The sequence below is a fragment of the Grammomys surdaster genome, unplaced genomic scaffold (genome assembly GCF_004785775.1).
Source record: "Grammomys surdaster isolate TR1022 unplaced genomic scaffold, NIH_TR_1.0 184, whole genome shotgun sequence".
In the NCBI taxonomy this organism is placed as follows: Eukaryota; Metazoa; Chordata; class Mammalia; order Rodentia; family Muridae; genus Grammomys; species Grammomys surdaster.
Genome location: NW_021604629.1, coordinates 4,727,614 through 4,753,087, shown reverse-complemented (window position 1 = coordinate 4,753,087; position 25,474 = coordinate 4,727,614). Strand labels below are relative to the sequence as shown.

Here is a 25,474-nt window from a genome sequence, read left to right as displayed (position 1 = left end):
GTTCCCTCAGGGACACAACAGTGAGTTTCAAAGTGCACAAACAGTGGCCATAAAATCTTATTGATGGCAGACAAGATCTTTGAAGAAGTGGACTGGATCTGCCTGAAGGCTGAGCACCTCCTGCTCACTGCCCCCCCAACCTTCTGGACACTCATTAATTGTAGGCTGTCTCTGGATGTAATGACACACTGCTGTAATCCAAGCATTTTTAAGAGGTGGAGGGAGGAGGATCAAGAGTTCAAGGACAGCTTCAGCTGCACAACTAATTCAGGACCATGCTGGGGTCTGTAAGGTTTTGGTTTCAAATGAACAACATAAGACACACATCAGTGTTTCTGACAAGCCACCAGAGAGAGTGAATGTAAACTGGTTGAGCAGTAATGAAGGATCTGGACAGCCATACCAGGGAAGTTGAGGCAACTAGAATTTAGCAGCTGTAGGAAGAAGCTACTATGCCTAAGGTTGGACAGCCAATGGGAAGCAGCTTTCCCAGACTCCATAAGGCTTTTCTAGGAGTCCAGGCTGGAAAGAGATTGCATCTCTATGGGAGATATCATGAGAGACTATGCGTAAGTAGGAAGAGTGACATTGGCTTTCCCCTCCTCCTGTTCATCTCCTAAAGGTGTCTCTAGGTGGTTAAATTCAGATGGAGTTTAGCACTGAGGTTGCAGGAGCCAGCTCCCAGCACTCTCTTACATAGGTCAGAGAAGAGCAGGGGATGGATTTGAGGACTAACAGGCAACCCTCTAGCCACACTCACATTTGCTCTTTCTCTATACAAAAGATTAAGTAAGCATTTAGCCTTCATCGTTTTTCTATCTTCTCTGTCAAATCTGCTTTATAACGTTGATATTTCTTCCCAAATGTTTGGATGTATCATATAATCCATTTGCTTCCGTGTGCTTCCCAGAGCACTTGATCCTTCTGCTCCGCAGGGCTGATTGTTCCTGGACTGCCCTCCTTCTGCCATTCAAGACTTAGGATGCCTTCATCTTGGGAAGACCCTTATCCTGGCCCCTGGGCTCACAATCTCTGGCTTTAATCCCCTGTTTTCCATTTTTTGCTTTATTTCCTTCTTTTGTAAGAACATGTCTTCTAGGAGTTTCCCAGGAAAGAGGCCATGGGAAATACATATTTTTGTCTTTATCTGTCTGAAAATATCTTTATTCTCCATTCACAGTTGAACTGCCTGGTGAACTCTGGGCTGAAAATGAGTTTTCCTTGGAATTTGGAAGGTGCTGATTCACCACCTTCAAACTCCCAGCACTGCTTTTATGATCTGGCTTTTTTCTTTTTTTTTTTTTTTCTTTTTCTTTGCTCCTTTATATGTGACCTATTTTCCTTCTCTTTTTAAGAGCTTTTAGGATCTTTCTTATATCCTCAGATTATCTTGGCAAATCTAGATAAATAGCTGTAAATATACATTTGTTTTGCCCAGAGCACAAAGCTGTTCATTTTACCACAAGAAAGATGATATCAAGACGCAATGGCATGGAAGCATTTGCTTTTAGGCAGTGTGCAAAGTTCTAAGGGATCTGTTCTTAATTGTAGGATTTTTTTGTGTGAAATAAGTCATGGATGCTCAACTATGTTCATAGCAGCCTTATTTATAATAGCCAGGAGCTGGAAAGAACCCAGATGTCCTTCAACTGAGGAATGGATTAAAAAAATGTGGTATATTTACACAATGGAGTATTACTTAGCTATTAAAAACAATGAATTCGAGAGTTTCCTAGGTAAATGGATGGAACTAGAAATTATCATCCTGAGTGAGGTAAGCCAATCACAAAAGAACACACATGGTATTCACTCACTGATTATTGGATATTAGCCCAGAACCTTGAAATGCCCAAGATGCAACTCACAGGCCACATGAAGCTTATAAAAAAGGAAGACCAAGTGGGGGTGATTCAGTTCTTCTTAGAAGGAGCAACAAAATGCTCAAGGGAGCAAATATGGAGACAAAGTGAGGGACAGAAACTGAAGGAGGGGCCATTTGAAGACCTTTCCACCTGAGTATCCACCCCATATGCAGTCACCAAAGGTAGATGCTGATGTGGAAGTCAGGAAGTGCATGCTGATAAGAGCCTGATATGGATATCTCCTCAGAGGCCTTCAAGAGTCTGACATATTCAGAGGCAGATGCTCACAACTAGCCATTGAACTGATCATGGGGTTCTCAATGGAGGAGTTAGAGTGAGGACTGAAGGAGCTGAAAGGGTTTGTGGCACCATGAGGAGAGCAACAATACCAACCAACCAGAGCTCCCAGGGTCTAAACCACCAGCCTGGGAGCACTTAGGGAGGGATCCAGGGCTTCAGCTGAATACGTAAGAGTGGAGGGCCCTGCTGGGCATAGGTGGAAGATGAGATCCTTGACCTCATGAAGCCTGGACACCCCAGGGGGGTGGGAATTTTGAGGGTGGGAAAGTGGGAGTGGGGGGGTAGGTAGGGGTTACACCCACAGAGAAGAAGGAAGAGGGGTAAGGGGATAGGGGGTTCCCAGGTGGGTGGGGGATGGGGTAAGGGGACAACATATGAAATGTAAATAAAATATCCAATAAAAAAAACAAAAAATCAAAAAAACAAAAACAAACAAACCATCAAAAAAAAACAAACAAAAAAAAGAAATAAGTCATGGACTATGGAGTGAAGTTTTGCCCTTTGCTGCTATCTCGGGTGCTTCACACCATCAAGACTCCTGGTGGACTTTAAGGAGGCATCTTTATTTGGGATGCCATTGTGCTGCTAAATGTGATTCATAGGAGGGACCATCCTCTGCTATGGAGTGGAAATTCAGAGAAGAGGTGGCTTTCTTTTACATTTGTGACAAGAATAAGCCACAGGATGGATGCAAAACAAGACAGCCTCCATTTGGCATGAGGAGATGACTCTGTGGGTAATGTGCTTGCCATGCAAGCATGAGGATCTGAGTTTGATCTACAGAACACATATGAAAACTGGGACAAGGTGGCAAACATTTATAATCCCAGTGCTGGGAAACCAGAGATGGGAGGCTCCCTAGCATTCAATGGCTAGTTGGCTTAACCTACTTGAGGAATTTCAGGGCAGTTAGAGATCCCATTTCAAAAGCAAAAGAGATTACCTCTGAGGAATGACAGCTAGGGTCAATGCCAGGCATCTACACACACATCGGCACATGTGTACTCTCCCATGTTTATCCACATATATGTGAACATGTACACATGAGGGATGGAGAGAAAGAAAAGAACAAAAAAAGAACCTTTTATTCTACTCCTGTGTGATCTCTGGAGATGCTTTGCAGAGCCAAGTGGACATGACTTTCCTGCTAGCATCAGAGTCTTCACTTGAACTGGATGGTCCCAGCCCTGCCGTGGTTCCTGGCCCGGCAGTGGCACCTCAAGGATACTCATGAAGGCATCACTTGTTCTAGTAGGCTGCCATCTTAGGCAGGTTAACTATGAAAACATTCCCTTGGAGGCTTGGTTTGTTTTTATCATGGGAATGGAGCTTAGTGGGCCAGTCTTCTTGAGTGTGCATCAAGCACAGGTTCATGTTCCCCAACTTCAGAGCACACTCATTTTCTAGAAGGTTCTATTGTCACTTCTCTCACTGAGCCCAGGTTGGGAGATAGACCTTCCTCAGGAGAGGGAAAGGATCCAGACTCAGAATCTTCTTCACAAATCCTGTCCTTAATCTGAAAGGACTCAGGTGAAATGCAAATCAGTTTCTCATCTGCTTTGAAGTTTCCTGTCCTTGTAGTCTGGGAACTCATGTGAGTATCTTGTACCCATCACATGCTAAGGCCTTGGAGAAGATCCCAAGCTTAGTGTTTTCCTGGCTCAGCTTCTTCAGGAGTCTGCCTCCCCCATATCTGTCACCTCCTCCCCAAGCTGCCATGCAATAGTTATGTCAAGTATCTAAGTGACGCTGAGCCACAGTCTCTGCCGAGAGATAGTGAGAGCTGAACCCGAGTCTTTATAAAGGAGTTTCCCAAGAGAAGGATATTCCAATTAGCGGGCTGATGGTGAGGCCTTGTCTCTGAGCTGTCGATAGCAGAACCAGCAAGCCAAGTGGTGCTTTATGAGCTAATAAAAGAGGCACCTCCAGATTGGAGGAAACACACTTATTTGCTTATTTATTGCCTTTAATTTTATAGGCTCTAGAAGAGATTTCTCCCTTTTGAATGTGTCCAATTAGCCCTGTGTACCCAAGGGAGTTCATGCTTCCTGATTCTTAATATTCCTTAGGACAGACCTCTCTCTCTCTCTCTCTCTCTCTCTCTCTCTCTCTCTCTCTCTCTCCTGTCTGTGTCAGTGTATCTTGGTATGTGAGCTTTCTGAATACCAGGGGACCATGCATAAGCATAAAGAGTCACTTCTATGTTTTTATTAGCGTCAGAATGCCCTGCCCCCATCCCACTGCTTCCCCCAGAGCAGTAAGTGAGTGCTGAGCTAGAGCTATTAGCTGGTTTGGAACAGGACTTGGGTGAATTGGTTTCTAGATTCCATGAGCCTAGCTGGCAACATTCTGAGGTGATGTACTGAGAACTCCTTGACTCCCAGGGACAAGAAGGGAAGGCTAACGGGAGAAGGCCATGCTTCTGCTCACTGTGTCCAGACTCCCGTCTGCAGGCAGGAGGCTTCTCACTGCCTGGCAGGAGGAGAAGGCTTGAGCTTAGAGGGTGATGCAAGCCATGGAAGCCATGGCTCCCCAGCTCTACCCTTGAACCTCTGCAGAGAGAGTTACTTGGAGTGAGTGATTTGGAATTCCTTGAAGTGGCTGTAGATTGTTGGGTGCATTATTCTAGATGGCCCTTGTGGAAGGGATCCTGGGACTGGGGGTTGGGGGCGGGGAATTCAATGGTGTTTTCCTTTTTTGATTTATGTGGTACTGGGTTGAGCCAAGGTTCTTACATATGTTAGAAAAGTATTCTAGCACTAAACCATGTCTCTACCTCAATTTCAGTTTCCTCCCACTCTCTGTCATTTCTCCCTCCTTCCCTTTCTCTCTCCCTCCCTCTGTCCTTCCCTTCTTGCCTTCCCTCCTTTGTTCCTTCCTTCTTTCTTCTCTTCCTTTTGACACAAGGTCTTATGCATCTCAGGCTAGTTGAGAGTTACCTTAAACTTTCAATTTTCCTCCACCCTCAAGTCCTGGGTTAACAGACCTGTATCACCATGCTGGGGAATCAACCCAGAGCTTTATGCAATTCAGCCAAGCACTCTACTTGGATGGAACTGCATCCCCAGCACCCAGAGTCTTCTTTTGAGACACAGTCTCATAGGGAAGATTAACCTCAATTGCTGATCCACTGCTGAATTATTCACTATCTGCTTCCACCACACCCAGTGATGTTCCCATTGTTCTAATGCTAACCTATTTGAAATGGCACATCTTCAGAAAATGCACATACAAATGTGGGGCAGGTGCAGCTGTCCACATGGCTTTTCTGGTGCTGGCTAACAATACTATGAAGTAAGTACTAGCAACAGGATCTAGCAGCCTCTGGTCAAGTTCCAAAGTCTTTGTTTTAAGTATGCTTTTGGATTTTGCCATTTATTATGTCTCAAAAGAACAAAACTCATCTTGGGGGTCTCAGGAGCGGCAAGTCTCCACTTTGAGTGTGTCAGGAGATGTGCTCTCAGGGACTCGCCCTGCTGTTTTAATGAGATTAATGATTGCTTTTCCACTGAGCACCCACCTGTGATGTTCCAAAAAAAATGAAATAAATGGCTCACATGGAGATTGAGTAGGATCTTGCCGGGGAAAGTGCATGTTAACAGGCTCTAGAAATATGATAATTATCAGCTACTTAAGATGCAGCAACTGCAGTATGATAACAAGATGTATTATGCAGGTAGAGGCCTGAGAGACGTGACACCAAGTAGAATTAGGAGAAAAAGGAGTAAAACAGAGATCTCACATGCTTATTCCTTTTGTTGAAATAAAAAGGAAATGGGAGAAATTTGAATGTGCGTGTGGGAAGGCAGTCAGCCCTTCTTCTCTGCTTCTTTGCAGCATAAGTGCCTAACCTTCCTAGGAAGTGCTTGTTGTATGCTAGGCAGAACATCTGGGCATGGGTGGGGGGGTTCATCACACATGAGAACATTTGCCTTAGATTATGTCTAGAACCTTGTGCTGGGGGAAGACAGTCCGAGCTCACAGGGCAACTCTGGAGAAAACTTACATATGAGCCATAAGCAAGAGCCATAAAGAGACTGGACTGGAATGGAGTGGGCTTCTAAAACTTCAAAACCCAGACCCATTGACACACCTCCTCCAAGAAGGTCACACCACCTAATCCTTCCCAAACAGTTCCACCAACTGGGGAATGAAACATTCAAATATGTTAGCTTATAGGGACCATTCTTATTTAGGCTACCACTTCTATTATCTATCTGTCTATCATCTATCTATCTGTTTATCTATCTCTTATTTATCACCTACTTCTTATGCTTCATCTATCATCTATCTATCTATCTATCTATCTATCTATCTGCTACCTATCATATTATCTATTGATCTATCTATTTCTTATTTATCACCAGTTTGTTTGTCAGCCATCTGTATATTATATATCTATCTGTTCATTCATTCACACAACTATATGTATCATATCACATGGTTCATTTGTTGCCTCCAAAGCTTTGCTTCTGCCCATGGGATCCTCTGTAGTTTTAAAACCTTGTTGATGCAGCAAAGAATAAATAATAAGGCTTTGTGTTTGTTGATCTTCAATGTTTGTTGAATGAGTGGATCTGCCTTTGTTTAACTTCAAAGTCTGGTGTTTCTACTCCCAAAATATATTATAAATCCAGCCATCTCTTTCCATCCCCAATCTTCCTAGCTTCATCCAAGCCATTTCTTTTTCTGATGGCTCAGTCTCTCATAGGTGGTCTTCCATCCATTGTCTACCAAAATCAACTTTCAGGATGTCTATCAGATCCTAATGTTCTATTCCTTAAAATCCTTCCAGGTTTCTCCATTACTATTATTCTAAGAACCTCACTCTTCACCAAAGCTCACAAGGCTCCAGCCATCTCTTCAGGCTCCTGCCTAACTCATCCTCACCACTCGCAGCTGATCTCACTGGGACCATTTTCTTTGTGTGATCATTGAACTCACTCTGGCAACAAAGATTCTTAGCCCCACCGTGCCATCTCCTTTGCATGTGATTGGTTCTCCCCTCATCTTTTATATGGCAGCTCAAGTTTGACCTGAGCTGGTCATCATGTCTAAGCAGTACCTTCCATCTTAAAGTAGCTCTCCACTGTGTCACAGACTGTAACACACGAAGTTTCTGTTTTATTCACCAAATGTCTGTTTCTGCCAATAGAAAGTGTGCCCTGCAAGGCAAGGACTTACCTGCTGCCTCTAGCTGATGTTGAGTACCCAGGAAAGAAGTTTTGTATGTGATAGATGGTCAGTTAGTAGAACATTGAGCTTGCTTCTTTGTTTCTTGACCTGTAGACACATTTTCATTTTGTAAAACGATAGCCTTGCCACCGTTGTCCTTGTGATTTTCTTTGCAGGGGAAATACTCATGATGCTGCAAATGAGGCTTACACACTTCACCTAGCATTTGTGTATACATGGTCCATCTTCAGGCCTGCACTGAGCCCTCTGAATCATCAGGCTTTCTAAGTACTAAATATATAGCACTCATCAGCTTTCCCATCTCTTGTGAATAGCGCAGGCACCTTTATGCTGAAATGCAGATTCTCCATTGAAAGGCAACTTTCTTTTCAAACAGTTGGATAAGACTAGGTTTGTATTTATAAAAGTAAGCTATATGCCAGAGTGCCGTCTGCACTCACAGCACTTTTATTTGATTGCTCAATAAATATATTTTCATCCATCTAAAGCACTTGCCTCTGAGTATTGTGTACTGAGGTAGTCAGATAAGTGACAGTAGCCCTGTTGAGTTCTGTTTAACTTTATTCAATATAATAGTGTCCTGTTTTGTTCTGTGACTTCTCTGGGCCTCTAGATACTGTGGATGGGTTGAATGCATCTTGCCTGCCATGGGATGGAGTGGTGAGGCGGCAGGTTTGTAGTAGAGACAGGGGACAGGATAGGGTAGAGGAGCATAGTGGTTACCTCTACTCCTACCCCTCTACTTGTTACATCTCTGTGTGTGTTATGTTAGTGTGCACATACGTATGCATGACAGCACACACACACATACATGAATACACAGGGTTGACATTGGGTGTCTTCCTTGATCATTCTCCACTTTTGTTCCTTGAGACAAAGTCTCTTACCAATGAAACTAAAACTCATTGATTCAACCAGGTTGTCACCACCCTCCCAGTGCTGAGATTACAAGTGTGTACCATCACATCTGGGATTTGGCATGGGTTCTAGGGACAGAACTCAAGTCCTTTCACATTCATGGCAAACATTTTACTGACTGAGATATTTCCTCAGCACATAGTGTACAATCCATTGTATGACACAGCCCTGCTTGTATTTTCTTATACAGAAATGGAGGTTACTCTTACCTCATGGGTTACTCTGAAGACGAAATGATATAACAAGCGTATTCCACACACTGACAGATTACTGGTGGATTAATAAACACAGCATGATACATATTTCAATCACTTCAAGTGGATCCAGTTCATGCAATCTCAACCTTCCCTCCATCCTGTGTAATCAGAAGCTCAGCAAGCATTTTCCCTATCATATACCAGTGTCTTTCTCTATGCAGCATTAAGCTCTGTCACCCACGACACCATCCAGGAATAACTTCAGCCAGGTCGGTGCTTTCATTGCCACACAGCTCTCTGGCTATCCCCATCCTTAACTGATCTCCATTTGATTTACTGGGGACATAGAAGGACATTTCTGAGAAATCCACCAGGTCAGGGAGAGAGGGGATAGAGAAAGACTACACTTCAAGCTTTCTGCTCCCCATGTGACTGCTCTACCCTTTCATCCCTAGGCCTGCCCTGAGCTGGGAAGTCTGAAGCCAGGCACTGGCCCTGGACCCTGGCCATCCCTCCCTCTCCCTAGCTGGACACCACAGCAGAGAGGGAAGTGTGACCAGTCTCCAGATGGTTGTGCCCTGGCCTCTTGTCAGAATTGGATGCTATCAGCTGCTCTTTGTGTGAACCAGACCACCCATTCCTCCAGACTGTGCACTCTAAAGCAGCTTATTTAACTTACAAGAAAATCCAGAATAAAGTACAAGTTGCTTCCTGTGGGAGGCTTTCCTTTGAGAGCACTCTAATGGCTCAGCCATATTCCCCCTTCCCTCTAGGGCCATCTTCTTGCTGGGCCTTCTGTGACCAAGGACGACTGTGCTCCATATAGAGAGGGTCAGGCTACAACTTTGCTTTGTCCACCAACATCTAGATAGAGCCAGAGCATGGTAGGAGCTAAAGAGACCAATAGTCCCTCTGCTTGGGAGGCACCATGAATGACATAATCCAGAGATGGGATTCCATTTGCCTTATTATCCTACTGGGTATCTCTGTGTGAAATATTTAACTTCTCCAAGCTTCAGCTTCCTTGCTTAGAATGTGTTCAACTTAAATGTTTCCCTCCAAAAAGTTAGTGTGGAAAACTCGGGGCCCAGTGCAGCAGTACTGAGAAGGGTACTATGGCAGATGAATGGGTCATGAAGGTTCTGCCCTCACAAGTGGATGAATCTGTGCATTGATAAATGATGGGTTATGGAGAGAATGGGCCAGTTACGCCAAGAGTAAATCTGTTATAAAAAGCTATTGAAGTCATTGTCCATGACTCTCTTTCCCACGTGATGTTCCTGAGCATAATACTTCCGGGAACAAAAGAGACCCTTGTTCTTTACAAATCACCCAATCTTTGGTGTTCAGAGGATAGTGGTCTATATGCATTGTCTCTTTTTACAACAAACCCTGAGCTATTTATAGCCTTTATAAGAAGCACTATCTTGGTTGACATCAGCACATCGAGTCATCAGGGTGTATGAGGCCATTTCTAGATGATGTGATATGTTGACCCCAATTCTGACCAAAGCACAATTCACCTTGTGGCCACCACCCTCCCTGTAGAGCCTACATTTTTCTCATGGATACAACAGAAAATGAGCCAGAGGCTAGTCACTGACAAGTCCTAGAGCAGTGGCAGACAAAGAGAAGCACTAGAGGATGGGACCCCTCAGGAAACCCTGCTTATCTCGTTCTTAGACATTTGTATGGTACACTGAGAAAGACTTCCTCCTGGCAACAGCATTGAGTGGAGCAGATAGGACATCCTTTCTGTCCCTGCTCAGGTGAGTTTGCAAATGAGCTTTGAATGACCTCGCACACCTCCTTGGTCCTGGCTGCAACAGGTTATCAGAGCCCTGGTGTAACCAGACATCAGTCACTACTGTCCACTTAGTGTGAGGATCCAGGAAAGTAGAAGGCTCCAGATTTAGCAGGCTAGCGTTGAACTGGCAGCTTGTCTCTCACAAGCTGTGAGGCTGAGCAAGCGCCTTACCCACTGGTTATTCAAGCAGCAAAAACGGGATAAATGGTTATATCTAACTCACAACAGTTGGACAAAGCCATTTATATCATGAACAGTGCTTATCAGGATTCTGGGGGGCTCTAGGGAAGGGACCTTACTATACTATCTGCCCTCAGGGTAGTTATGCTATAGTGCATACAGTCTTACACCAAGTCAAGGGGTCTTCAGATGTGCTGGCCCAAGGGTGGTACTTAATAAACCTCACCCAAATACTTTGTGGCAGACAGAGCCAGGATAGTTATGTTACTCTCATAGAGGAAGAACCAGAGGCTCTGAGGTCTGTACAAAGGGACCAGGCCTACAGCTGGTAGAGGACAGGCAGGGACTCAAGAGTGAGAATCTGGCTGCTCAGCCTGGTCTTTTCATGTGCTGGGCTTCCATGTGTCATATAGGAACAGGGACCTCAGCCTTTATAGTGCTATAATGATGATAGAAACCTACCACTGCTCAGGCAGTGCTAAGTGCTGTTCATGAAATAACTGCCTGTGCCCAGCTGTTATGGGGTAGACATTCCATTTATCCTGTTTCTGCTGCTTGAGTAGCCAGTGGGTTGGGAGCTTGCTCAGCCTCACAGCTTGTGAGTGACAAGCTGCCAGTTCAACCCTGGTCTTCTAAATCTGAAGCCGTCTACCTTCCTGGATCCTCACACAAAGTGGACTCTTGAAGCTGGCTGGTGTCTTCTTGGACCAGGCCTCTGAGGTGGCCAGGGTATCTGAAGTGCTCATATTTCTGACCTGGGAAAAGATGTTGTTCATCAATGGTGTCTTGTCTTCCAGGGCTTTCTCTGTGCTACATAGGAAACTCCTGAGCCACTGAGAAGGAGCTGGCCTATAAATGTACATTGTGAAGCTTGCTTGCTGCCAGGAAGCATCAGAGTTACTTATAATGAGGGCCAGGTTGTCAGGGCTGTACCCCTGTCTTTCATCTTCTCCTTCTGAAGTCCCTTCAGAGTCTGGGGCAGTGTGGCTCAGGGCCTTCATTAGCCCTGTACTGTCTGAAACCTCCACAAAGGCAATAAAGCAGCATCGCTTCCTTTGTGTTTCTAGCAACTCAGACAGCTCTTCTCTGCTACAGCGTCCTCAAAATAATATCCCCAGACTTAGCTTCTCAATGGTGTGCGGCTAAAAGAAGCTGTATTCTGCTGACCTCACATAGTCAGGCAGCAGCAACTGCTTCTATGGCAGCTTGCCATCGCCCTGTCTATCTTGTACTGGAAGGTGGAGGGGGGTCTGGAATTTGGAAACTTGATTCTCTGTCTCTCCTACAATGATCCACCCCCATATCTACAGAGTATGTCACATTCTATGGGGACAGGCTGTCTATTGATCCAGGCATTTCTTTTTAGAAGGGTGACTGGGCATTCCTGGAATCTGGATTTCCAATTCCCTTCCCTCATCCCAAGAATCTTCCCTACAGTAAGAGGAGAGCAGAGCTCCATGAAGAGTCTCCAAGCTCCTCAGTCCTTCAACTGCTCAGCTTTTCCTCTCTCAGAAGCTTTCCTGCAGTCTTGCAGCAGGGTTGGACAAAGGCTTTCCCATCCATTCCTCAGAGTGTGTTCTGTAGAAACACGTGAGAGAAAAGACCAGTTCTTGAGAGTTGGCTATTTGTAAGAACGTGAAGGGCAGGAGCTGAGCATCTGGGGGCATGGAGACCAGGATAGTTCAGGAATGGTACAGCCTTCCCTTTTGTACACACAGATGTCTGAGGACCCTCAGTACTGGGCTTGGAGAGGAGGCAGGGGAGGGGCAGACTTAGATACTCCAGGAGAGAGATAAAATGCCATGATGCTCAGGTGAAGAAAATAGACCTTGCAGTCACAAGTTATTGAACTTCCAAAGGCTATTGAAAGGAAGGTAATGATAGTGTCTTATTCTGTGTGAGAGGAGGCAATACACTTTCCTACAATAGCACTTATTATACCTAAGGAAGTTGTGATATCAGATCAGATGATGTAGCTGAGGTTTCTTGGTTGTTGGGACTTAGGGTATTGACAGTGGACTCAGAGTCCTGCATATTAGGCATGAGCTACTCCTGTCTCATGTTGTGGTGAGAATCACTCTGTGTGATAGGAGAAATATCTGGGATGGTCCACATTTTTAACAGACTTGTGAAGTGGATTCTTAGACACAGGCTGGAGTTGGAGACAACTACCTTCAGCTCAGCTGTATGTTACAGTCATCTGGGGAGATAAATAAACCGAAGGCAGAAAAGTTGTCCAGTTGTTCAGAACTGGATTTGATCAGTGGTGGGAATCAATACTTAGTTGTTTTGTACCCCATTTAACTCAAAGATCAAGCCATGTTGAGAGTCTGAGTCCAGCTCTAGCTTAGAAATAGTATCTGTCTGTGTCCTGCTTACACAGGTGTAGGGGTGTGTGTGTGTTTGTGTGTTCTTGTGTATGTATGTGTCTTCTGGCTGGGTCTTGGGCTTGCTCTACTTATAGGGTGGTTCCCTTCACTGAGTCTTCATTGACTGTCACATTAGCATAGTGACATCTGCTGTGTCCAGAAACTCTTAGAGCTAGGAGACACGACTTGGACATGTTGCCTCTGCATATGGAAGGGCAGTGAAAGAGCAGGTTTGGCAACTACAGCCAGAAGCCATTGTGAAAGAAGATTTGCTGAGTGGTACAAGGTGGGTTCAAGGTTAGGTTGATACGGGACTGAAACCACTGACTATTGAGATGGGTGTCTGCATGTAAGTGAGGCCCAGCAGTGCCCTCTCTCCATCCTTGGTCCACATAAGCATACATGACTGGCAGGAACTAGGGATGCCTATATCCTGCCTCCTGGATCCTCTAGGAAGATGCTGTTCTATAAACATATTGCTTATGTTCAGAGATAATAAATATGTTTCCCATGTTTTATAGTAAAAGACACATGTGGCTGTTAAGCAGGGCTTGGACACCCAGATGGTGAGACAGTTCCCACCCTGAATCTTCTAGAAATCTCCTGTGAGGCCGGCCTACCAGTCAAGTCTTCTATGGATCAGTGAGTGTCCTTAAAGCTGGACCTTCCATAGGTCTGTGAAAGTCTTTATGGTGGAGCCCCCATGGACCTGTGGATGTCTTCATGGTGGACATGGGAATGTTCTAATATAGAATTATCCCTAACCTCTCTCAAGTCACCTATTGCACTGGGATGAGCACAGTACTGATCACCTATTATCCCACCAGAACACAGGAGGCTGAGACAAAAGAATTCTAAGTTCAGGGACATCCTGGGCTACATTTCTATCCAAGAAAAAAAAATCACTGCCCTAGATATATTTATTGCATGTGTGACCGATCCTCCTTCTCTAATGGGGTGCCATGTCAGCATCAGTTAGAGGCCATGTGCACTTTGAATAGCATCATTCAAAATGGTCATTGCTAGCCTTTACAGTGGTGATAGTTATTTGTTAAATTTCAAGAAATATAAAAGGAGGACAGAGATTTTAAACGTTTCTGATTTAGGTCAGTAGTTTCAAAATGCAGTCGCTGTCTATCAATGTGGCACGAAATTAGTTTACCAGTGTACAACCAGCATTCCTCTTTCTTAGTAGAATATTCAAGAACAAGTTAGAAGGTCTCAGATCTAGCCATATAGTGCATCCAACATTCTCTTTGCTGTAACAAAATACCTAACAAAAGCAACTCAAGGGAGAAAGGATTTGTTCTGTGTTTACTAGCTTATCACTTCTGTAATAAAACACCAGAGAGAATCAAGTTACAAAGAGAAATGTTTTGTTCTGTTTCATAGAGTTGGAGAACCCAGTCTTAGAATTGTTGCTTCAGGCCTGTGAGTGGCAACATAAGGATGGCAGAGCAGTTCCACTCTTCTTGTGGCTAGGAAGCAAGAGAGGATGGGTGAAGGGACTATAGTCCCACAGGTACCACTGAAGGCAAATCCTCAGAGACTTAAGACTTTCCCATAAGGCTTCACCATCTGAATGTTCTCAGTATCACTTGGTGAACACCCTGGGGGCCAAGCCTTGAACCCATAGGCCTCTGGGGGAGATTTAAGATCTGGACCATTCTGGTGGCCCTAGGTTGCATATTTAATGGACTAGCCAGCAGGAAGACCATACCCTTCCCACCTACCTAACTCCCCAGCCTCCATCCTCAGTCTAGATACAGTGGACACCGCCCCCGGGGTGCTAGTCTGCCAATGCCATGAACTTCCCTGAATTCCCATCAGCTCCTGACTTTGGCAGAGATGGGGCCTAGGATCAGGAGCAGAGCTTTCAAAGGCTGCTCATCCCAGAGCACTGGCAGGTTGTGGATTCTCTTGATCTACTTAGGAAGGATGGAGAGCTGCCTAGGATTCTAAATCACCCTGCAGCACATGCTGTGGAGAAGATCAGATGGTAAGTAGCCATCCAAAGAAGCTCCCACCTCCTCCTAGTCTACTGTCAGCACAGCATTTGACCAGTAAGTTACAATACTTAACAGCCAAAGTGTGCCCAGGTAGAATGTAAAACTTCTATTACTAAATTATACAGTACCTACAGGAACCCCACAGGAAGTAGTTTTTACAACCATTCCAAATTTCCTGTATTTAAAAACTGAAGCACAGAGAGGTTTAGGGGCTTGTGTCAGGTTATAGACCTAGTGAGGAGTAAAGACACATTCCAAGACCCAGCAGAGTGGCTCAGAGGTCCTGCCTTTCATTTCTGGCCCACTCTGATTCTACAGAGCTACACTTTGCTGGTTCTTAGTTAGAGATGTGGGCCCCATACGTTTTATAACCCTAAATGCATAGATCTTATTTTGGTCTATCTAAAGGTACACAGTAAAGGTACCACAAGCCACTGGATCTTGATAAATGTGACAAGTTCTACCATTGTCTGAGCCACTACCGTAAAGGACAAGAAACCTGAGTTCATGTTACCACCCCAAAGAACAGATCCCCAGCCTTGAAGCATGGCATGGAGGGGGAGCATGAGGTCTGCAGGCTTTCTAAGCAGAGTCCTTACCCTTAGATCTGAGTCTGGGAGGCCTTGGCTCTCACAGATAGGCGGTTTGCCCTATGATGATTTAGTACACATGTAGGGGGTGTGCTTTATTATATACTTTGAAAATATACTTGGAGGGCTAGGGAGATGTCTCAGCTGGGAAAATTCTTACTCTGTAAGCATGGAGACTGTTGTTTGATCCCTATAACCTATGTTCAAGGGTTGAGCATGGTAGTGTGCTTGTCTCCATCACTGGAGAGGATCTCTTGGGCTTGCTGGCCAGCCATCCTAGCCTACTTGGTGAGTTCCAAGCCAGTGAGAGACTATGTCTAAAAACACGTAGTAAGGAGTGACACCTAAGGGTGATGCTTGATCTCCATATGCATGCACACAAGCACACATAACACACCCACTTCTCCTGCACGTGTATACACACAGAGAGGGAGGTGGAACACACTTGTAGAGCAGAGTCTTCATTATGGAGGGAAATGTGGAGTGTGGATAATCCCGAGACTCAGTGCAGGAGCCTCATCTGACTTTGTGCACAAGCTATCAACACAGATGCTCTTCAAAGCCCACAGCTGACAAAAGCAGATAAGCACAGGGCCCATTCACTGTGTCCCAGACATGCACAGATCCTTTGTCCAGTCCTTTGCTCAGCCTGTCTGTCTGAAGACTGTGTCTGCCTCCTTCTCCAGCTTCTAGTGCCCAGGCCGCATGACCAGGTTAGGAAATTAAGAATTTACTAGAGGGAATTCTTCACCCCTCCAGCCCCCATACACACTTCAAAAATCACAGGTGTGACAGGTTTTGCACATGTTTCATGGAGTACACATTGTGTTACTAACATAGCATCCAGACACCATACAGGTTCCATATCTTTCATGTGATAAATATTTTTTTTTACTGTCATGCTTGAGAAATGGATTTTGTTTGAAAATGGCCTATTTCCTTTGATGGCTGCTTTGACGTGGCTTCAAAGCCTGTCACTGACAAATCTCCTTTTCCTTGCTGTAATACAGCTGTGGCTGCTGGGTTGGGAGATTTATGACTGAGAAATGTCATGAAGTGATGTGCAGTGGCCAACAGCTGCTGGGAGCCACAGCCAGCTCATCCCTGAGCTGTCCTGGCTTGGTACCCAGGCACCTATAAGTGAACTCCAGATTCACAAAGCCGTGACCGAGACCAAACTACACTGGGAAGTTTAGACATGGGCTGTTTCGTGAGAGTACAGCCCCCAAATATTTATGCTCAAGTTGAATTCTTGTGAAACTTAGAGTATTCTTGCCTGTTCCTTGCAGTAGCTGGCATCTGGGGGCCAGCAAGTAATGGGGACATCCAGCAGCTTGTTAAGTTTTCACAGTCCTGGTTTACACTACTTCCTAGTTCTGTGGCTTGAGTAAGGCCATTTACGTCTCTAGGCATGAGGAACTGGGCTAGAGGTCCAAATGATCTAGAGCCAGTGACATGTTAGGGCATGAAGGATCCTCATGATCACCTCGTGTTTATGATGAGAAAACAGAAGCCTAAAGAAGGGAATGGCCTTTCAGCCTTGCCCAGTGTGGGGCTGAGAGTCAGGACTAGAGAGCAGCCCATGGTTCCCACTAACATTCTCTATATGTTCCATGTCACTACATGGTTCCATAGTGAGACCCTGGACCCACAGCCTCAGCATCACCTGTAATACATAGAATACAGGTTCTCATACCCACATAGCCCTGGTTTCCAGTTTGCAGCATGTCTAAGCACTTAAGACAGAATTGTGCCACTAAAGGGTTTGACATGGGGCCCATACCTTTCTCCCACAGGTGGATCTATCTGTAAGCCCCATCAGGATCAGTGTGGCCCTCAAAGGCCAGCAAGATGTGTCTGACAAATTCATCCCAGGAAACTGATGCATGGACACTAGGTGCTTTATGTGGGCACGTGAGGCGTATATTTAGGAGTCTGGGTATTCAGCTCCTGGCTGTCATCTCTCAAGGAAGGAGAGTGATGGTGTGTGCTTCAGAGTTCATTATATCTCCCTGGCAGAATTCTAGGAGTAAAGGCTGGTTTTAAAGAAGTAAGTAATGGCACTCATAAATCCAAGCTCCTAAGATACATGTATTCGCCACTCCCTAAAATGAGATTTTTTTTTTGCATGTACTTTTTATAGGCTTAGTGGGTAAAACTTGGGCTTTTTCATGGCAGCTTTATTGTGCATAATTTCTAGTTTACTCTGTTCTCCTGTCTGTGAGTATGCACACACACCAAGTATTGGTTGCCCCTACCTGTACCAGACATTTTGGCTGTGAATTTAGCCATACCTGGACCCAGAATCCCTCAGAATCTCCAGAATCCTAGGGTTAGGAGGACTCAGACAGGAATCTATACAGGCTCCATTTACTAGAAAAGGCCATTGTCCCACCCGTGGAGTGGGCTTGCCATCTAATAACTGCCTGACATACCAGCCCTGCCTTTTCCCAAGAACCACGACTAAGGCCTGGCAACCCTCTCTGACATCTAGCCCATCTGATTGGGCTGTACCTCATGTTCTCACAGTTCCTTTCCAGGATGCAAGGCCAGATTTCTCTACCTTGCCCTTCCTGCAGACAGCAGCCCTGCCTAACTCCTGGCCAACTGCATTGTCACTGTAGATATCAGTGTGGAGGGAGCAGTGAATTCATCTGGAGTTCCTTTGCCACATTGCTGGCCTGAGACAAGTCTTCCAATCTCCGTTCTATAGTGGAGGAAGGTGAGGAACAAGCAACTGAGCTCTGACTGTGTCAGCTAAATAATAGCCACCTGGAAATCTGCCTGAAATTTATGGATATTCCAGCCTTAATGCAAAGGAGAAGTCAGGCAGCAGATGAAAGTGTAGTGCTTAATCCAGCTGACCTTAAACTTGGAAGCAACTTGACCAGACCACATTGCCGAATGACTGTAAGGTTCTGATGGAGTAGAGAAGCAGAAAGCAGAGGAGGTCAGAGTGCTATGCTGAGGAAGGCTTGCTGCTGTGAAGAAAAAGTAAGGTCCACAGGCTTGGAACCTGGCACTCTATAGAGAGTCTGGAAAAGGCAGGAAACAAATTCTCTCAGAGCCCCCAGGGGTAACAAGCCTGTCCACACCTTGATCTCAGTTCAGTGAGACCACATCCTACTTCCAGAATTCTAGGATAATAAACGTGTGATCTTATAGCCACCAGTTTCAGGACCTTGATTCATCTGGTACCTGGACAAGGGTAAGACTTGGTCCTGGAGTCTGGGTGTTAGGAGGATGGAGAGGAGACCACATCCCAGGCTGGGGATATGGGACAGGGATGCTACACAGTAGAAACTGACTGCACATATCACCTCTCCTTGGGTAGCCCATGAAGCTCAACCTCACGAGTGGTGCTATACAGAACTATAAACCCAGTCTGAGTTTCCCTGGAAAGGCCCGGCAGCAAGGTTCTTAGGGAAAAATTGTCAGTTGTTGATGGCAGGAAGGCAGCACATAGGACTTCCCTGAAAGCTGCTGAGGCAACTGTTTGCTTCTGAACATTCAATTAGCCATTTGGTTTTTTTTTTTATTCCAAATAAGGTGTGCACAGAGACATCTTAGGAACTGCTGAAGACATTTTCTAAAAGAAATCCTTGAATTGGACATTAAGCAGAATGAGCACTGTGGTGTGTAGATTATATCTCAGGAGAGGTGTAAAGAAAACCTGCTTTAAGACTTATACCCAAGATGCTCAGTGTCGTCTTTGTCTTTATTTGATGCTTAGCATTCACCTATAGGAGTGGGGTTAGTGTTTATGTGTCTGTGTGAGCATATGTCACATGTGTGCTCACAGAAGACGGCATCAGATATCCTAGAGCTGGAGTTAGAGACATTTGTGACATATAGAGACATTAGAAACATATAGATTCTGGGGACCTAACTTGGGTCTTCTAGGACATGTGTTCTTAACCACTGAGCCACCTCTCCAGCTCCAGATTTCATCTTTCTGAAATCTGAGGTCACAGCACTTGACAGGTAGCTCCCATTCACAAGGGAAAGAAACGGAGATTTGAATGGCCAGAGTGAGTGAGCTCCGCACCAAGCTCCTGAGTGTCCAATGCAGCATCTCACTATCTGCTTTCCTATTGCATGTGGCACAGCATCTGTCCCAGGACCTCAGCTCAGCACCATACTTTATCCTTCTTCCTGGCTCTTGCTGTGCCCTCTTCTGGATTCTTTCCTGAAGGGATCTTATGGGTCTCCCTTGCGCTTTGTGCTCTAACCCAAGTACTTTGACATCTTAGAAAACATTCCCATCCCCCACTTTCCCTCAAGGGACCTGATGGCATGTTGTGTGCTCTCAGTCAGAGCACTGATCACTCTCTGTTCACTAAGTCCCACGAGCATGGAGAACACGTCTGCCTCATCTTTATATTTCATTATTCAACAACCAGCCTCATACAGAATAAAGCTGTCTCAATATGACTTGTGGGCTGAGGAGATGGGTCAGGGGCTAAGAATGCTTGTTGTGCAAACATGAAGACCTGAGTTCAGACCCCCAGAACCCACAAAAGAAATCACTCATGGTCATACATACTAATGACCTCAAAACTGTGAGAGGCAGGGATGGACTACTGGGTCTTGTCAGCCACAAGCTTAGATCCACGTTCAGTGAGAGATTCTGTCTCAAGGGGGATCAGACAGACAGACAGCAGGACACCCAAAGTTTTCCAGTTGTCTCCATATTCATTCATAAGCACATACACACACGTGGATGCATATTTCAAACACATACACAAACACATTAAATTAAAAATGATACCATTTTTTTTAACTGATGAAAAGGTTCAGTATCTTTGTATACAGGACTCAGAGAATGCATAATTCCAGTGTCAGAGGGAAGCAGTCACCAGTGGCTCCTGTGGGTGACTGTAGCCAAGATGGAGTTGGTGGATGCTGACTCACAGGCCCAGCATTAGAGGGAAGCAGTCCCTGGGGGCACCTGTGGGTGACACTAGCCAAGACAGAGATGGTAGATGCTGACTCAAAAGGACATTCTAGAGATATAAGCAGGGTTGACATGTCCCTGGGTCCCTGGAAATGTCAAACATGAGCCCCAGGTCATTTTCAGTTCCCATTAATGCGCAGAATGCCATGCACAGACACATTAATAGCACTTTCAGTGGGTGACTAGTGTCCCCCAGGGAGTCCTCCTCCAGGAGCTGTGGAGGGCTCTGTAGCAAGCACCTGGGGGGACTGAGGGGACTCAGAAGGGACAGATGTCACATTAAGAGCTATGGCTGGGAAGAAAATGGGGTGCCTAGCTTGCCAGGCCTTGGTGACTCTAGTTTGATGGGACACTCCTCAAAGATAACTTGGCTCAATTTTCTGTAGACACTGGATCTACCCACCATGTTATCCTCTGTACCTATGTTCTGGGAGGAGGAATTTTTAGAAATCATTACTGGGCTCCTTCTGATTTTGAACTCTTTAGGGTGAGGAGCAAAGGGAAGGGGAGAAGAAGAGATAGGGTAAGAAGAAGAAAAGAGAGAAGAGAAAAAAGAATGTGGAGGTGGAAGGAAGAAGGGACAGAAGACAAAGAGGAGACACAGCCTCCTTCTGTCACTGTCTCTATGTTTCCACGGTAACAATTCTATAAAGTGTCCTGTTCTGGGTGTCTGGGAGAAATATTAGATGATTCTCAGGCATGAAAGACCTACCAAGGCACCCTAGGATATAGGGGCGATTGTCTAGCAGTGACTTCCTTCCATGGAGCCACCTGAGAAGTGTCTGTTACCTGCATAAGGGTATATAGTTACTGGTTTGGTGAACTAGATAGGAAACTAACCACACACAAGCCCCTTAATGGTCTTCCCTGCTACACGCTCCTACCTGCCAGAAGATTCTACTTCTCTTTTGCCCCAGAAAGATTCTGGGAGTCCCTAGCAGGTAAGCATAGGCCTTCTTACTCCCCCAAGGATTTTTTGCAACTGCCCTATTCACTCACTTGACAGATTAAACACATATGGACATAAAGATAATCACACACACATACACACAGTGGAATTTTATGCAGCCATAAAGAAAAAAAAATCATGACACATTCAAGAAAGTAGATGGAACTAGGAGTTAAGTGAAATAAGCCAAACTCAGAAAGACAAACATGACATGTCTCTAGACCTAAATTCATATGTGAGGTGCATGTACAGGACATGAAAGGGGCTATGGGAAAGGAGGAAGTAATCTTGAAAGGAAAGAGGGTACTGGGATTCATGTGTCTCAAAAGACCAGTGGATCGTTGTGGGAGGCAGGAATCTAATAAGAGGTGGGGGGGGATGATGGAGGAGGGCAGTGGGGGAGGGAGAATGGATAAGAACAAAGTAGACTTATATATGTGTATAAAATGTCATCATGTAGCACACTATGTTGTTCCTCGTGTGTGTGTGTGTGTGTGTGTGTGTACATGGTGTGTATGTGCAGGTGTGTCTGCATATGTGTGGTGACCAGAAGACAATGTTGGGTGTCACTCCTTAGGTGCCATCTACTTTGTATTTTTGAAACAGTCCCTCAGTAGACTGGAATCATTTGGTAGGCTTGATTGCCAGGGCAGTGAGCACCAAGATTGTGCCTGCCTCTGCCTCCCCAGCACTGGGATTGCAAGTGCACACCACCACCCCTGGCTCTTTTTAGGAACCAGGATCAAATTCAAGCCCTTGTGCTTGCAGAACAAGCACTTCATCAACTGAATCACTACCCCCTTGTCCAGGCCCCTACTTCGTCTTTAAGAGCATGCTGGCTTCACAGTGCCTATCATTTGTACCCATACCGAGTAACAAGGTAGGGACACAGTGCTGTAACCTCTGTCTTCAATCTGTTTGTAATACATTATTATGCAACACAGGCCTAATTGTGAATCATAATTTTTTCATTAACTGATCTCATTTTACTTGGTAATATCCATTTAGGCATTTGAGAGCAATAAAACTCCATTTCTTTTAAATATTATATGATTCAGTTGGCTCACTGATTTAGATTTTACTGCCCCCCATTCGAGTGAATAAGTCATCCATCTTAACAGAGATAACGAAGACCTTCAAGATCACACAAGCAGGCCTTGTGGGGAGAATGCTCAGGTACACCCCATTCTGGAATGGAGTGTTCTGTAATTGGGCTGGCTTCCACATCCTAAAACCCCTTAGAGATGTATACATCTGTCATACCATGCCCCTCAGTAGATCCTAACCTTCTTGATGGATCTGTGTTTTCTTTTATGCGTCTTAAAAAACAAGCAAACAAACAAATAGTGGTAATCAGATGACTCACCTTGCCCCATGGGTCCCAGCCTGATGCTACGCACAGGCCTTAAAATGCAGTGGGGGCATCAACTGTGAGGGTAGGAGCAGGCCTGCCAGAATGGAATCATCCCAGCTCTTCCACAGTCTTCACTGTGACCCCAGATACATTTCTGGTGCTCTCTGTGTCTCTCTCTGAAGAAGGTCATTTGAGATTAAGGGTCATGTGGGAGCATGCTTAGGAATGGGCCCTGGCTCATGAGAGTAGCAAGCATTTTTGGCGAATGTTAATGAGTTATGCCTCTGACCTAATAAGTAGTCAGCACTTCCCAAGGAGAGGTTCCTCATGCCGACGCCCTGGGTGTCTGGTGGGCAACTAAGAATCCCTCTGGCTGTCTGCATCTCTCTTATTCTCCCTCTTGCCCCAGCATCAGCTTTTGCAGGTCTGCTTTCTGAAGCACAGGCTCCCTAAGTTCTTTTCACTCTGTGACAAATGGGGAACACTTCCAGCCATGCCAGTTTCCTGCCTCCAAAGCCCTCTGGTGTGTTCAGGGAGCCTGGGAGCTTGATGCCACCCTCTGTGGCTGGGCAAAGTCCCTCCTCCCAGATCAACTCTTAGTACACTTAGTGACTCAAGAGAAGATGTCCATCTGGAGCACTAAGTGCCCTGACCTGAAAGACCTGAGGACGGGTCCAGTCTCCAGCCTGTGACTTTAAGCATGTTGTATACCTACTAGCTACATACAGACAGCTGGGGGACCCACCAGGTGCCCTTTAGGTGCCTCTCCTGGTCCTTACATCTGTATCTTTAGGTCTCTGTCTAGCCCCAGGCTTCACCTCGTATGTTCATGACCTAGAGAGCAGCATGTCCAGTGGGCTGGACATCTCTGCCTACTGTCACTACATTAAGTGGTTTTCCTGCCCCAGGACGCCAGTTTAAGTCTTGGTCTATCAGCTGTGTTAGGTCTGTGACTCGGTATCAAAGAGGGATTCTTACTGCATTCCTCCTCCTTCCTATCGTGAGGTCACTTGGAGACATACACTCACCTAAGTGTCTCATGCATTATTGAATTCAGTCTTCATGGGTCTCAGATCTCTGTGATCTGTTTGGAAGAAGGGAGACCTTGGCTTAGGGAGGCTGGTGCTTACTGTGGCCTCACAGCTGGTGTAGGGTGGAACAGAATCTGAATCTCTGATCATACATATCCAAACAGAAAGCTAGTATTCCAGGTTAAGAAAGCTTGTGGGGATGCTGGAAAACCCTGAGCAGCCTGTGAACCTGGAGCAGGCTGCCTTCCTGAGTCCACCAGGAGTTTGGGAAGAAGTTCCAAGATGTATGGCAGATGGCTGTTACCTGTGTCTGAATGTCCCTGTCTGGGTGGGCAGAGAGAGCTAGGGTCTGGATATAGACTGGAACAGGGCTGTAGGGGGTGAGGTGTAGGAATGCAGGCTGGGGAAGAAGGAAAGGCCCACTTAGGAGACTGGGCCAGTATTCTTGGCAGAGATAGACTGGAAAAGGCTGCAGTTCTGTACTGGAGCCATGACATGTCAGGCTCACAACCATTAACTTCTTGGCAGCCTCTGCTGGGTGCATTTCTATATCCCTGAATGTGATGCTTATTGGGCAGATGACTCCGTAGATTCATGGGTGACTAAATCTTTGAGAACCATGAAAATTTCACTCTCCTCAGTCATCACTGAAGGCTTGTATGAAGAAGGGGAAAGGGATTGGTAATGGCATATACAGGGTTACCCTCTGACCCACTGACTCCTTGTCCCTTCTCTCTCCAGAGGCTCCTGCCAAGCCTGAGGAGGCAGAGGCTGAGCCCTTCACGGACTCCTCCCTGTTTGCACACTGGGGTCAGGAGCTCAGCCCCGAAGGCCGGCGTGTGGCCCTGAAGCAGTTCCAGTACTACGGTTACAACGCCTACCTCAGTGACCGGCTACCCCTCGACCGGCCCCTGCCAGACCTCAGGCCCAGTGGGTGAGCAGTCAGTGGCCAGGCTCTTGTTTATACAGGCATGGGTCCTCATGGTGCTGGGAACAGAGCAAGGACTGGGAAGGGACCCTCTGTTTCCTGTCTGCTAAATAGGGGGATAGTGTCCTTCCATTAGAGATTTTGGGGGATTAATAATCCAAATTATCCCTTAAGGGCACCAGAGCCACCTAGCAGCCCCACTAATCTGTCATTTTAAACCAATTAGCTCAACTATTTTTCCTTAAATTAGTTTTTTTTTTAAATGTATCTGTCTTCCAGGGTGAACAAGTCATTACACCCAGCAGAGAGGTCTGTCTTGGCTTTTCATTTTCTTACACAAGGATATTTCTTTAAGATTCAGCCAGAGTCTTTATTATTCATAATTGTTAAAACTTGGGCACACACCACAGTTAGGAAATCTCATTAACTTTTGTGAGCTCCCCACGCCTTCCTTCTGCCCTTCCTCCTCCTCATGTTTAAATGTTCCTTAAAGGTGCAAACCATAGTGAGTTTCTCTTTGGGATTTTCTGGAATGATTTTGTACCTGAGCTTAGAAGTTATGGCTTCTTAGAAGGGCAATTCTGAACCGTTGGGTTAAATGACCCTTTCACGGTGGTCGCCTAAGACCATCGGAAAACACAAGTATTTGCATTATGATTGAAAACAGTAGCAAAATTAGTTATAAGGTAACAACAAAAATCATTTTAAGATTAGGAGTCACCACAACATGAGGAACTGTTTTAAGGGGTCACGGCATTAGGAAGGTTGAGAACCTCTGTCTGAGACAGAAGACTTTAATTCAGCTCCCTCAATCAACAGTCACTGAG

At 45.5% G+C, this 25,474-nt stretch overlaps 1 protein-coding gene across 1 annotated transcript in view; it reads left to right on the top strand.

Moving 5' to 3' along the window:
• Positions 1–25,474, top strand: part of Galnt18 (polypeptide N-acetylgalactosaminyltransferase 18) — a 301,481-nt gene that overhangs the window by 129,431 nt on the left and 146,576 nt on the right. The window contains exon 2 of the mRNA XM_028768019.1: positions 24,461–24,653. Coding sequence (XP_028623852.1) covers positions 24,461–24,653 — 193 coding nt within the window. The remainder of the gene's footprint in view (positions 1–24,460; positions 24,654–25,474) is intronic.